General features: G+C 43.3%; 1 protein-coding gene across 1 annotated transcript in view; it reads right to left on the reverse strand.

The window, feature by feature from the left end:
* The window catches only part of nacad (NAC alpha domain containing), a 12,817-nt gene extending 4,753 nt beyond the window's left edge, over positions 1-8,064 (reverse strand). Inside the window, exons 1-3 of the mRNA XM_084943031.1 lie at positions 7,548-8,064; positions 4,095-4,381; positions 1-3,978 (exon numbers count right to left, since the gene is read on the reverse strand). The exon at positions 1-3,978 is cut by the window's left edge and continues 1,537 nt beyond it. Of these exons, the coding sequence (XP_084799157.1) occupies positions 1-3,978; positions 4,095-4,381; positions 7,548-7,632 (4,350 nt within the window). The 5' untranslated portion in view covers positions 7,633-8,064. The remainder of the gene's footprint in view (positions 3,979-4,094; positions 4,382-7,547) is intronic.
* Between the last annotated feature and the right edge of the window lie 6,433 nt (positions 8,065-14,497).

Raw genomic sequence — 14,497 nt, forward strand, 5'->3', positions numbered from 1 at the left:
TGTCTGCGTTGTTTCTGGTGTCTGGTTTATCAAACTATCTGTTGATTTCCTGTCTCCATCAGGAATCGTGTCTGAAACCTGAGGTGGCATCTCCTCAAGTGGAATATTAGAGACAGAGTCTCTAACACTGACACTCACACTCTGGTGTCTGACTTCCTCTGACAGAGCATTGAGACTCCCATGTGCAGAGCCAAATGCAGACTCACTGTTATTGTTACAATTCTTCCAAGTGTTTTGTATTTGTGTTTCTGTGTTATCGCCGTCATTGTGTGGATTTAGATTACTGATATCATCCTCCAGGAAGCTGGCGTTCCCATCTTCTCCCCCTCCTTCTACTGAAATCTCCTCAGTGGACTTACAGTGTGCCAAGTTGGACTCAGAAACTCCCTCTCCAACCAGTTCTTCGGTATCTGTTTGGCGCTTCTCTCCATGCAAACTGTTGTTATCGTCTTCATCTAGCATAGACCCGAGAACATTATCATAATTTTTGCATTCTTCACTGCTCATGTTAGAAACCATGGCCGTCTGCTTGCTTTGGCCTTCTGCATCACACATGAGCAAACTTTCCGCCTCTAACTCATACCTCTTCCCCAGAGACAATGATAGAGATTCCCCTGCTCCCCAGACACCAAACTCAGCCTCTGCTCCTAATCCAAGACTGAACCCCATTTCCACCCTGGTGTCACACCATGCCCCTGCTACAGAACCCATCTCTCTGCTTGTGTCCGTTTCTGAATTTTCCCTTTTCGGAGAGATGGCAAAAGGTGAGTGTGGGGAACCAACAGCTCCCAGTACTCCCTCATCAGTACTAAGGGTGTTTTCCCTTAGGTTCTCCTGGGAAGAGTCACCAGGGCAGTGTTCAGGTGTTAGGGCCAGATTGTCAGCTAGTTCTGAGATGACTTCTGGAGAGGCCGAAACAGGGATATTACTGGGATTGGGACTAGGGTCTTTAGGACAAGATAGAAGAGGAACACCTTTATTCAAGTCATTAGTAGCAATGACATTGTTCAGAGACGGACCAGAATCACTGATTCTACACTCCACACTCACTGACTCTGCTGAAGCATTCCCATTCTTCTGGTCAAGGTCAATATCAGACTCACTGTGAATACTGGATCTGCACATGGCCTCTGCCCCTACAGGCACATCATATTTACTGCAGAAAGACTTTGACAACACACGTCTACTTGCTCCCACTGTCCTTTGGCTTTCAGAGTGATAATGGCGAGGCTTGATGAGCAATTTGAAAGAATCTCTTTCTGGCCCATTTATGGGCTCAGTTACTGAGTTATCTCTGTGCAATTTCAAAGAGTCTCTTTCTGGTTCTTTTTCCACTGTGCCACTATTACTGGGCAATTTGAAATCAACATCTTTGCCCTGGTGATCTTCTTCTGGAAAAACTGAAATGTTCTGGTCTGTTGTTTCCTGCACAGAAGTAGCAGAGGGAGGAATGTGGGACATGTGGGACTCTGTTGCAAAAGAAGGTGACACGTGGCTGGTATCAGGAGTGGAGGAAGGGTTAAAAAAGGGACTGGGCTTAGGCCCCTCAAGAGGATCGGAGAAAAAATCAAGATAAGTCATTTCACTCTCATTTGCACTCTTATTCGGGTCGTCGGAGGAGTCTGACAGAGAAGAATTCGCTTCTGCAGGACAGGATAGTTTCTGGTGATCCAGTGGTTTGTCTGTGCTTGCTTGTACAGGGAAAGGTTTTGCCTGACCTGTTTCGCTGGTAGATTCTAGTTCAGGGTCTGATTGGGTCTCAGGGATTTTACATGCATCCATAGGACTGGGATCTACATTGTTTCCTTTAGGGTGGGCAGTGGCTTCAGACAGACAGGTGGTTTTGCAGCGATCCACTAGTTCATCCACGCTCTGCTGTGAGGGCAAAGGTTCATTTTGTACTGTGTCACTGATAGTTGCCCGTTCAGGTTCTGATTGTATTTGACCTGGATCAGGTCCATCTGCTGATGTGGGTTCTAATGATTGTGCATGCCTCTCAGTGCTGTACAGACGTTCGTCTTCCTCCCCGTTGTAGGAGGCAGAATCTGATGACTCCTCTGTATCGTCTTGGAAACAAAAAGACTCATCCAAGCCCTCATTAAGAGAAGTTTCTGAAAGCGAATGAAGGAAGGATGCTGAGCTATCCTCATCTGTGGGATCCTCCACTGCTCTGCTATGACATTCATCATCGTCGTCCTCATCTTCTTCTTCTTCCTCCTCCTCCTCTTCGTCCTCTTCTACCACTTTCACTTCCACCTTAGCTTCCTCGCCTGACTCTTTACGGTCATCACTGCCATCATCTTTATTAGTTTTCTCATATTCATCACAGCTGACAGCACCATTAGCATTACCATCAAAATCATCATCATAATCATAATCGTCATCCTCTTCGTCTTCATCGTCATCTTCTACATCTGCCTCCTCTTCTCCCGCTGCATAGGCATCAACGTCCTTTTCTTCGTTTCTGTCATTAACTTCTATTTCATTCTCTTCTTCAGTGGGGAAGAGGGTGATTTCCATTGAATCGGCCTTAAAGATAAGGCTGGTGTGAAGGGGAAAGGAGATGAGGGAGGCAGGGATCATCCTCTCCTCCTCTGGTATATCATCAGCACAGGCTGCCTGGGATAGTATGAAGGAACTGGGACCAAGCCTATCAAACGCTCCAGGAAAGAAGGCATCCAGGGAGAGGACAGGTGAGTCAGGGCTAAGGCTTGATGAGGCCATGGTCATGTTCTCTGTGTCAGGAGTCAAGGCGGTTGAAGGAGGCTCTTGGTGGACATCCATCTGTCCATAATGTTCCTCTGATACGCATGCCTCAAGTTGCAGTCTCAGTCCCGACTGGATAGGTCTAGACGACTCAGCTCTTTCTATACTGTCCTCATCTAGAGGGCAGAGTGAACTTTCATAACCTCCTCCATCCTCCTGGGAGTCACTACTGCTACTGCTCCTCAGAGGGGATGTGTCCTCAGTTACCCAGCAGGGGCGACAACTTTCTCTAGAAACACTGACCTCGTCCCCTTTTAAAATTTCTTCCTCCTCAACGATGACTGTGTCTGTTATACCTATTGGGGAATTCATAACAAAATCCCCCTCATGGTACAGACAGAAGTCCCCTGCCCTTTCTTCCTCGCGTTCTGGAACTATTCTTCCCTTTTCCTCCCCAACTTCATCTCCAATTTCAGACAAGGATCCCACAAAACAAGCAGGAGCCTCCTGTGTTTCTTCTGTGAGGAGTGGATTTGGAGATGTGGAGGGGGAGGTGGAAGATGTGTAAGAGGAGGTCCAGCTGCCTCCCTCTGCTGTGATGTAAGAGCCAGAAGGAGAAGTGAGAGGGGAACAGAGGTCCTCACTGTCAGAGGGAGAACCAGGGGACAGTGGAGAGACAGGGGAGCCAGGATATGAATGATGTTTCAGGTGTGAAGAGCGAGATGCCATTTTAATTGGGGTAGAAGGAGCAGTGTAGTAAAGGTCAGGGTCAAGAGATGAGGGGACACCCACTCGTAGTGGGTCAACAGCACAGACTGGCTCAGAAAAGGACAAAGCAACTGGACAGGAAGGCTCAGAAAAAGAGTGGGAAGGCACTTCATCTTGAGAGAGGCTTTGACACTCTTCTTTTTTCTCCGTCAAGCTGTCATCTGTCGTGAGTGACCCTGGGGAGGTAGAGGGAGGGAGCAGGGGGTTGTGAAAAGGGATAGGGAGAGTCGCTGAGGGGTCTGCACGGTCTTTTTGCTGAGCCTCCTGTTTTGGGGATTGATTTTCCTCTTTTCTTGTTTCCAACTGAGTCTCTTTTGCCTGTGCCTGAGGATCTGAAAAGCTTTGAATATCTGGTAAAGGTACAGCCTGATCACTTGGGGCAGTAAAGGGATTCCCTTTCTTGATCTCTGTTGTTTTCAGCAGTGTTTCTTCACCCATCACCACCCTTGTATCAATAGTTTGTGGCTCCTGGTAGTCACTCTCCACCTCAGAACCAGTTAGGACCTGGGAATAAAACATTGTACATACACAATTACAAATGTTCATAATGGTATCCTAAGTGGTATGAAGCTACAACATGATCAAACACACATACATGCACACACACACAACACACTCACCTTGATTCGCTCCATCTTAACAGGGACATGGCGGCCACATGGTCCATGGCCACCTAATTTTCCAGACAGTCTGGGTGTGCTGTTGTTGCGATGATCGGAGCCTTCAGGTTGAGGTCTTGGAGTACCAGAAGAGCTAGGGGACACATGAAATAGTCGTGGTCCAAATGGAGAAGTGCATGCTGGGAGCAGCTTTTGTGGAGTACTGGGAGAGGGACTAGAACCACTGTCACTCGGGGATGAACCACTGTCACTTGGTGTGGAGTCAGTAGATGGGTGTCTGGTCATGTCTGAAAAAGAGAAATGAAAATAAAACAACTTCATAAGTAAAAGAAAAAAAGAAAAAAAGATCAAAACAAATATTAACCTCCTAAGACCCGAACTCTTCCACGGCATGCATTTTTGATTTCTCTTTGATATTTGGGCTGATTTTTTTTACCTGATTTTTGTTTCTAAAAAAAATGAGAGCCGCATATAAGGATATTCGTTTAAAATTTCAATAGCACAGTAGTAGCAGTATAATGTCCTCATAAGTGGATATCAGACCCTTGTTGAGCAAAATTGAATATTTTGGTCTAAATAACCCAAAATGTGATGTCCACATATATGGACGCCAGGTCCTAGGAGGTTAAGAGTTCGGATATTAATACATTTGAACTCTGAGGAATTAACAAAAATATCATATAAGCAAGCTGACTAAATCACCTTAGTACCACGGCACTAGATGTGATGTGGAAAGTCATGCCTCTTTTATTGTATAATATTAGACTTTAGATTTCTGTGTTTGAGTTTCACTTATCTTAGCCCACACATTAGTTCAGAAAGAGCAAAAGAAAATTACACCAAAATGCCAGTCAGTAAACAAACACCCCTCAGCTCTCATGACACAGCAAATGGCTTTAAGTAGAAAAAGAAGAGTACTGGAACTTAAAAAGAGACTGTTTTAATGTATTTATTATTATTTTTGTAATGCGTGCGGCAATCCTCCAAAAGCTTGGTCTCTATAGATGGAAGTCAGAAACAATGTTTCTTCACATACACAAGAATCTTTACCTCTGCACGTCTCTTTCACAATTAGCACAATTAGCCAGAGGCAAAATAAGCTGTTATTCTATTACAGCGTTCTCTGTCCTCTTGTCCCTCTAGACCTTGCTATCATCTTGTATCCTCACCTGTCATTGGGAATGGAGAAATCACTGAGATGAAATGTCAGGCTGAATGAAGGAAATGAATCAACAGGGAGTAGAGGAAGTCTTGGGTATGAGTAAGAAAGTAAAAAGCAAGAAGATAAAAAAATGTAAAATTCTATTTGTCATCTTAAATCAGTTCTTTGATGTTCTTTGATTACTACAATGCAAAATTGTACTTTTTTCAAAATATCCCTCAGAAGATATGCTCTAAGCTCTTTGTCATCCACACACCGAGAACAGAACCCTCATTTAACTGGGCCATTTGTAGGGTGACCTCAATTCACATGCTGATTGGTCATTACAACACACAAGTGGCTCAGCTCAGTGCCAGCCACATATACACCCTCACTGACACATGCACGTGTTTTGTTCTCCATGGAGCATAGATATCACATTCACTTACTGTTATGTAGCTCATTCTTTCTATCACTCCCTTATATTACCCCTTAGCCTTTTCCTAGCTGATCCTCGCTTTGGCTCTGCTTTGTACGCAGATGTATCTAGCAGGGCGTAGTAGTAACTAAGCACATGCTCTTTGCTTCTCCTCCCTCGCTACTGTCCTGCCCTCCCTGGGGAGGTGGCAGATGCAAGCATCAGCACTTAGAAGCTCTTCCCGATCACTGCTCCAATATTAAGATGAAGGTGTGTTTGTGTGTGTGCTGAGTCACGCCACATAGACTAAAAGCTGCTGTTAGGTCAGAGAGATGCACAATACATAATGCACAAAAGACAACTCCTCTGCTACACCACAGCCTAGTCTCAACGGAACATAAACAGGCTGATTCTGATTGTCTTCTCCTGCAGGAGCTCAACAAAACCTCGCTATGCTGCGGTGACAAAGGCTAATATAGCACTGGTTTTCAACAGCATATCTGAGTTCAAGAAAATCAAGCAATATATACCTTGAAAACACATCTAGAAATGCTCTATCGTGCTTTAGTGACAATCATAGAAAGTACATAAAAACTGTTTGGCTAGGCTGCTAAATAAGTCAGTGACATAATATGACTGCCTGGCCTTGGAGCCTGGTCTCAGGGAATGCAGTTAATCTGAGCACCTAGCTTGCTGTATGAAGAACAGGCCGCAGTTGAGCAGACTAAAGCTGCGTCACAGTGGATGCAGCGCTGGATTTGCCACCCCCAAGAGCGAGTCTCTGTTCTATCTATCTATCTATCTATCTATCTATCTATCTATCTATCTATCTATCTATCTATCTATCTATCTATCTATCTATCTATCTATCTATCTATCTATCTATCTATCTATCTATCTATCTATCTATCTATCTATCTATCTATCTATCTATCCTTTCAGCTATACTCTAATAAGATCAAAGTCATTTATAATTATAATATATAACAATATAATATATAATATAATATAATACAATATAATGATTATAAAGTTTAAGGCAAAACTTTCACTATAACCTCTTCTTGTTATCAATTACATATTTAATGATCTTATATAGTAAACAATAAACAACAAAAATAATGAAAGCTCTTGTACCTGTGAGGTTGTGTTTTTGTGTTAAACTGTGCTCTGCCATGCTGCTGTGTCATGTTCCTGTTGAAGCTGGGGGTAGGGAGGAGCTACGCCACACTGCTCTGCACTTACAGCTTGCATAAAACTGATGTAGAGATGGGGATGCGGATGTGGCATGAACATGGGGCAGTGGGAGGAGTGATAGAGACTACGGGGGCCAGATTTAGGGTGGGGGTAAGAGCACTGGGAATCCGATGAGGACTGAGGCTGGATGCTGGGGGTGGGGTGGGGGGGGGACAGTTACACAATGAAATTAGTCGGTACATACAATACTCTGGTAGCTGAAAGGAACAGATTGCTAATTTGGATTCTGTAATGGGGAGTAAAAGGAGACGAGGTAAGAGTTGATGTCTAGGGGTGGAATCTCTTGGGAGGCTGCTAATAGCTGCAAGGGGGAAGGAGAGGCAACATGCAGTTTACCGAGGAAGCAAACATGCAACTGAATCACAGCTTACTCAGCCTGCACATGTCAGACACACAGAAATCACCCAGGTCTAAAGTGAGATCTCCCAGGTACTTTTGAGCAGTTAGTACTTGTCAAATAATCCTTTACCTTTGCTTTTCTTCCTGCTAATTCTTCCATCCTTCCTATCCTATCTGTTAAATACTACTTGCTCGACACAGTCTTGAGCCTTTCTTCTCGATTACGCCCTGGTCTCTGTCTTAATTAGTATCAATGGAAACCCTCTCCTTTCCCAGTGCTCAAGCCCAGTGGTCCTACCTGGTCCAGGGAGCCCTGTTTCCTCAGGTTCCTGCCCTGGATGCTTGTCGCTGGGCACGGATCTGTGAGTGCTCTCCCCCGGCATGCTTCTCGCTGGCTGTCTTTGACTCTGACGCAACGATAAACCATACAGCCAGAACAGACAAGGTGAACGAGGAGAGAGAGTGAGAGTGAGAAAGAAGAAGAAGGGGAGGGGGATATGAATGCTCAGCGACCCAACACTCAGATCTTCCCTGCAGCACGTGTCTGCCTCTATGTGTGTGTGTGTGTGTTTGTGTGTGAAAGAGAATGAGGCAAACAGAGACTGAAAGAGGGAGAGTCAGAGATGGGAGTATAGGCTGGTCTCTCTCTGTGGTGCAGCACAGTGATGCTGCTGTTGTGGGCGTGTGCTTCAGAGCCTCATGATCCAGTTCATCGGTGTGTGCGTGTGGTGTGTGTGTGTGTGTGTGTGTAGAATCTGAGAGGGAGCTGCAGTATTCTCTCTTGATGCCCAGTTCCTGCTTTCCTCCCTCCTCCTCTTCCTCGCTTCTTCCATCCTCCGTGTATCTCTCTCCCTCCTCTCCTCCCTGGTCCCCCACCCTTCCCTTCACGCCCATCCAAGCTATGACTGGATCTTTGGAGATGATGTCAGCACATTTCTGCTGATCTCTCAGTGCTGCCCCCAACCTTAAAGGAAAGAAGCGGTACTGCAAAAACAAGAGTGAAATGGATAAACCAAATGGAAAACAAAACAGACAGTGGAAAGAGAAACCTGGAACACAGAGAATCTAATGCGCAGAAACGAATCCTGAAAGTATACTGCTGATTACACCCTTTGCCTCCTGCTCTGATTTGATCCCACAGGAATCAGGAAGGAGATATTTGCCCCAAGGGCCACTAAAACATCTGTTTCTGCCCTCCATCTTCAACTCTCATTAAGACAGCGTCATTTAAAAAGCCAATTCAAAGTGCCTTACAAAGACTCAGTGGGTAATAGATGGTGTTAATCTTTGAGCAAAGGATTTTGGGACCTCATGCTATGCTTATAGCGGCTCACTCTGATAGTTAGATGAGGAACATGCACATGAGTATTCTGTTGGGGTCATTTTGTAGGGCTCTAGGAGCACTCCCCCTGTTCCTCCTCCTACAAAGGAGCAGATACAAGTCCTGCTGCCAGGCTGATTCCCTCCTAAGGCCCTATCCTTGTGTAACAGCCATTCTCCTGGTATCTCTCTTCAGACTCTGCTGGGAGATACAGAAAACCTTCTTGCAAGGAGTTGGTTTAGCTGCAACCTGAACGGGCTGCAGGTACAATATCATACCATAGCATATCCACCACACTGAGCACTGGGGCCCCACAAGGCTGTGTGCTCAGTCCTCTGCTGTTCACACTGCTGACTCATGACTGTGTAGCAACACACAGTTCAAATCACATCATTAAGTTCGCTGATGACACGACCGTGGTGGGTCTCATTAGCAAGAACGACGAGTCAGCGTACAGAGAGGAAGTGCAGAGACTAACGGACTGGTGTAAAGACAACAACCTGTCTCTGAATGTTGACAAGACAAAAGAGATGGTTGTTGACTTTAGGAGGACACGAGGCGACCACTCACCGCTGAGCATCAACGGCTCCTCTGTGGAGATCGTCGACAGCACCAAATTCCTGGGCGTCCACCTGGAGAAGGACCTCGGCTGGTCCCTCAACACCAGCTCCCTGCACAAGAAAGCCCAACAGCATCTCTTCTTTCTGAGAAGACTGAGAAAGGCCCGGCTTCCACCACCGATCCTGACCACCTTCTATAGAGGAACTATCGAGAGCATCCTGAGCGGCTGCATCACTGTCTGGTTTGGGAACTGTGCCATATCGGACCGCAAGACCCTACAGCGGATAGTGGGAACAGCAGAGAAGATCATCGGGGTCTCTCTCCCCTCTATTGAGGACATCTACACCACACGCTGCATTTGCAAAGCCACCAGCATTGTGGCTGATCGGACACACCCCTCTCACACACTCTTCACACTCCTGCCATCTGGAAAAAGGTACCGAAGCATTCGGGCACACACATCCAGACTGTGCAACAGCTTTTTTCCACAAGCCATCCGTCTCCTCAGCAAAAAGGGACTGACTGATAAACACGCACGCACACACACACACACACACACACACACACACACAAACATTATCACTCAGGTTAACTGAATTACCTCAAAACATTGAGACTGGACTGACTAATCAACACAAGCGCAAACACACTGACCTACACCACCAAACCATCGTACACACCAACCTGTAAATGCTCTTTTGCACAATTTTAGTACTGGACTTTTTGCACTAACTTCTGTACTTCCTAATTTTTGCTGCTACACTAAGGAATGTTTACTGTTCCTCCACTACCTCAACTCATCATCACAAAACCTTATTATTATGTTACGTTGTGTTTTTCTGTCATTCTGTCACTTTGCTGCTCTTGTTTGCACATTTGCACGTGCACTTTGTTGTCTGCTGTCTGATAACAAAAAAAAAAAAAAAAGTCTTCCTTAGGTAGTTAGATAGTTGTTTTTTTTTGTTTTTTTGTTTTTTTTGTTAATTCATGTTGTAATTTATGTTAGGTCAGTCTGTCTTGTCTCTGCTAGCCAGCTAACTAGGCCTCTTAGTTAGCTAGTTTAGTGTTTTTCTGTTAATTTATGTTGTAAATTTATGTTGCATGTAGCACCTTGGTTCCTGGAGGAACGCTGTTTTACTTCACTGTGTACTAACTGTATATGGTTGAAGTGACAATAAAGCCAACTTGAACTTGAACTTGAACTGATACGGCATGCAGTGGACACTTGCAACAAGCAAAACTGGAGTAAAATCAGTCAGGGGGAATAAGGAGATAGCAATGACCCGTAGCCACCACCTGCAAAACCATCAGTTTTCAGGAGGGTTGTCTTGTTCACCTGGCTTACAGTGGTTTATGCCTCCATTCTGAATGGACTGATATTGCTTAAGTTGAGGTGACTTTGTGTTATACCGTGATGATCAAGTATCACACTCTTTTGAGCAGTGTACTTTATAATGCTCAAGTAATCTAGTTCTAAGATACCTGATAGACCAAAGTCTGTTGTTGATATGGTTGATGGGCTAATTCTTTTGTATATTTAAGTGATATGCCAAATATTTCTCATCTAAAGGGGAAAAATAAAATAACAGCAGGCCAGAAACAGAGTGGCAATACTGTTTCAGTGAAGCTATAATTGATAATAACAGCCTCAAATTGCAACAAGAAACAAAGTAACAGTAGAACAAAGAAACTCATCAATCAAAACCACAGAAGAAGAATAAAGATTTTCATTGTGACTGAAGCTGCTATAATTAGATCAGATGTGAATAATCATGGAGGTGATTTCATGTGTGTGCAGTTAAAAAAGCTTCTGTTTGTTTGCTTCAGACTCCATAATGACCTAAGAGCTCTCGATACTAGGTTTATTCTTCATGAGAAATGTGTTTATAGCCAAGACTGCTTAAATGGTAAATGGACTGATTCTTATATAGCGCTTTTCTACTCTCCCAGAGTACTCAAAGCACTGTATACAACATGCCTCATTCACACCCAGTTCTAAACACAAGTGCAAACTAATGTACATTCACACTCTGATGAACACATCAGAGAGCTACTTGGGGCTAATATCTCGCTCAAGGATACTTGACATGCAGACTGGGGAAGCAAAGGATCACCAACCTCCAATCAGTAGCTGATCTACCACCTGAGCCACAGCCACCCCTGCTTATTAACATGACATTCATATACAGCAGCACTTTAGCATAAGCTAATGCTGTGTTACACTTTTGGGGTCTAGATTTGACAAAGTATTAAAATAGTTACTCCTGAAAATGAAACCACAAATGAGCTCCTCTTGGCAGGATACGTGACCTTTAATGTCTTTCTTTGAGATAATAGAGCTTGAGCGTGTCATGCAAAGCTGTGATTAAAATTATTCTCAGATAAGATTTTTACCGGTGAGAGCATTAAAACCTGGCAAACTCCAAAATGTTGTAGTATCTGCTTAGATTTCAGGACTGTGAAAGATAATATCTGCCAGTTTTCCAGTCTGCCCAGAAGTTTTTCTCACTTAAATGGTAGTGATTATACCCATTCCCAGCTCCATGGTCATTTTATCTCCCTTTACCCTGCCTTTAGGCCAACTTTGTTACTTGATTGGCTGCTCCTTACAAACAGCAGGACCGAAAAGAAGATACGTTTAGGGATAGAACCTCTCACATATGCATCTGCACTTTCCTCATTTCATTCAACATGAATATGATCCAACGGTATGCGCAAAGACGATATTAGGACCAAGCAGTACCATAAAAGATGTTTTATGTCAATATGTTTTTTTAAACAGCCAAACAGCATTCTCAGTGTCATTTTCAATCACTCTGGCTGAAATGTGACCAAAAGGGCATTTGCATTTCTTGAGGCAAGTTATTCAAAATAGCTTTCTCAACATGTTTTCCTTTAAGAGGATTTAATAATGGGTCTGTATTAAATTAATAATTCAAGACACAATGGCGTCAAGGTCAGAACAGCAGGTGGATGAATTAAAATGCTCCATTATGTCCTCCAGAGTTTCGACTTTGTTGGCTGTACAGTGTAGCCAGTTCATTTTCTGCACACCTAGAGCAGGAACCCTTGTTCCATTGTTCAACATGGAGCAATTTATGGCCACTGTCATGTTTTCAATTAAAAAATGGTGCAAACTCATTACATTTACTGAGAGATAAGAAGTCAAGGGTAACTGTGTTGGGGATTAGTCAGAGCCCAAGCAGTGATAAACAATAATTTATTCCTGCTGACCGTGTCAAAAGAAAACTCTTGTTTTTCCTCATTTATGTCAAACTAATGTCTTCTTGTGTCATACTCAATCTGAATGTGTTTTCCTCTTCAGTGGAGCTGCGTCCTGATTTTCAAAAATGTTCTTTTACCTTTTCTCATAAAATTGCAATAGAGTAAAAATTTGGTGTCTCATTGATGTAAATGCCACAGAAAGAACTCTAGCATAACCATTATAACAGCAGAAAACAGCAAACTACTGAAAACACTGAAGCTGTCAGAAAGGCGTTAACAACATTGCTTAAAATATCTTCTTTTTTCCCCAAAAAGAAAACCACCCTGTGGCCTTGAGTGCATGTTTGGGTTCCAACAGCTCGGCTTACCTCAGAAGTCCTCAGCAGTTTTCTCTTTATTGTTGTGAATAAATAAATAAATAAATAAAAATCTGAGACAAAAGATGAAAGCCTCTCAGTTATTTTTGTCAATCATTTGTCTCAGATTATGACTCTTTAAATAATCAACTGCCTATCAATCACTGGGTTTTTTCCCTCCTCTTTTATAGACAACAAGCGAAGGAAATCTAGCTAGAAATAGAAAGCACGAGAGGGGGTGGCAGCAGTGAGCAAAATAAACAGCAGTGGTAGTTTCCATGGCAACCCAAAACTTCCCATGATGGAGTGCCAGCTCAGCACAAGTAATTAATGCTTCACTGGTCCGATAAAGTCTGATAGACTCTGTGCAACACAGTTTACCTCAACCTTCAAAGCTTAAAAAACTGAAAGAAAAATGTATTTCTGGGTTTTCAGCTCCCAGATTGTCCTCTCAGATTGTGAGTTTCATGTGAAAGTGCTGCTGTGCCCATTAAATCTGCACCTGAAGCCATGTGCTAGGAGCAAAGGGGATTTAAAAAACAAAAACAAAAAACTACAGATTTATTTAGGCTTCAGTTTAGGGCTTCTTTAACTGACAGATGAATGCTGAGCTGGACGTCTGGCTCAGGCATGTGGTGTAACGCATATATAACAAATAATATGGCTTGCTTTGTGGTTCAATACACTAACAGCTGGAGCGGGAGAAGCTGACAACAGCCAGAATATTTTGGATGAATTTTTCACCAAGCATGTAACGGTTTTTCTTGTTTCTGTGCTGTGCCCGATATCATACTATATAATACTAAATTAATGACTTCTCTTAATCTGCATTTGGACATTGCATCATATATTATGACGTACTTTGGGGGATGGTGGAAACTCAGCTTTCCCTCGTCAGTGACGCGAGGCCAACAGATCTAATCTCATTTTACGTCAGTGCTTGTGTGAAGCTCTGTTAACTTCCTGGTCTTGATGGAGGTTAAAGAGTGGAGCTGAGCAAAATAGAAATGTAGCAGATTTCCAGAGTACATGCTGTCAGCATAGCCATCACCAGTGTTACCATTACACTTCTTCTGTTCTGTTATTACTCCTTGATTCAGGTAAGTCACTGATTGATCATCAGAGAAAGTGTTCTTTAATATCAAGATGCCACACTTTTCCTTATTTGATTTCACTTACTTTAACATCAGCAATCCCACTAAGCAGTCACAGGAAGGTGTTATCAGCTAATTTTGTCAAATCTGCCGATATTTCTGATTAATAACATGCAGAAAGTGGGAGTCAAAAGTGTGGACTATAAACACACATTTAATTTTGTGTATTGTCACAGTGCCACCATAGATTGTTCCTGTGAGACACGCAACACAAAAAGTTACACATTTCATGTTTTTGTTTTTTACCAGAAATACTGTTCAGGTAATAATTTAACTTTAACCCTATCTTACCTTTATCCTGAAATTTTGCTTAACACCATTAAGCTGCAACTTTTAAACAGCAGGAAACAAAGGAGAGAAGAAGCAGCAATCTCAAATCGATTTCTTTGGAAAGTGTATTCGAGTTAAGTAATATTTTCTTTCTTGCTGCCTCATTCTTGGCTCTGGTTTTATCCACGCAGTGCTTTAACCATCGTTAAGTTCTCTCCTCTGCCCTGGTTTGCAGTTGTCCGTCTTCCTTTATACGCCACAACAGCCTCTGAACTGAGAGCTGCTGCAGCTGCCCATGATGATGTGTAAGCAGTTTCAAGTGAGCAACGTGTTTTATCAGTGAAGTTTACCCTAGCATGTT

This window comes from Perissodus microlepis, chromosome 11, assembly GCF_051167445.1.
Source record: "Perissodus microlepis isolate ML-2025 ecotype Zambia chromosome 11, ASM5116744v1, whole genome shotgun sequence".
Taxonomy (NCBI): domain Eukaryota; kingdom Metazoa; phylum Chordata; class Actinopteri; order Cichliformes; family Cichlidae; genus Perissodus; species Perissodus microlepis.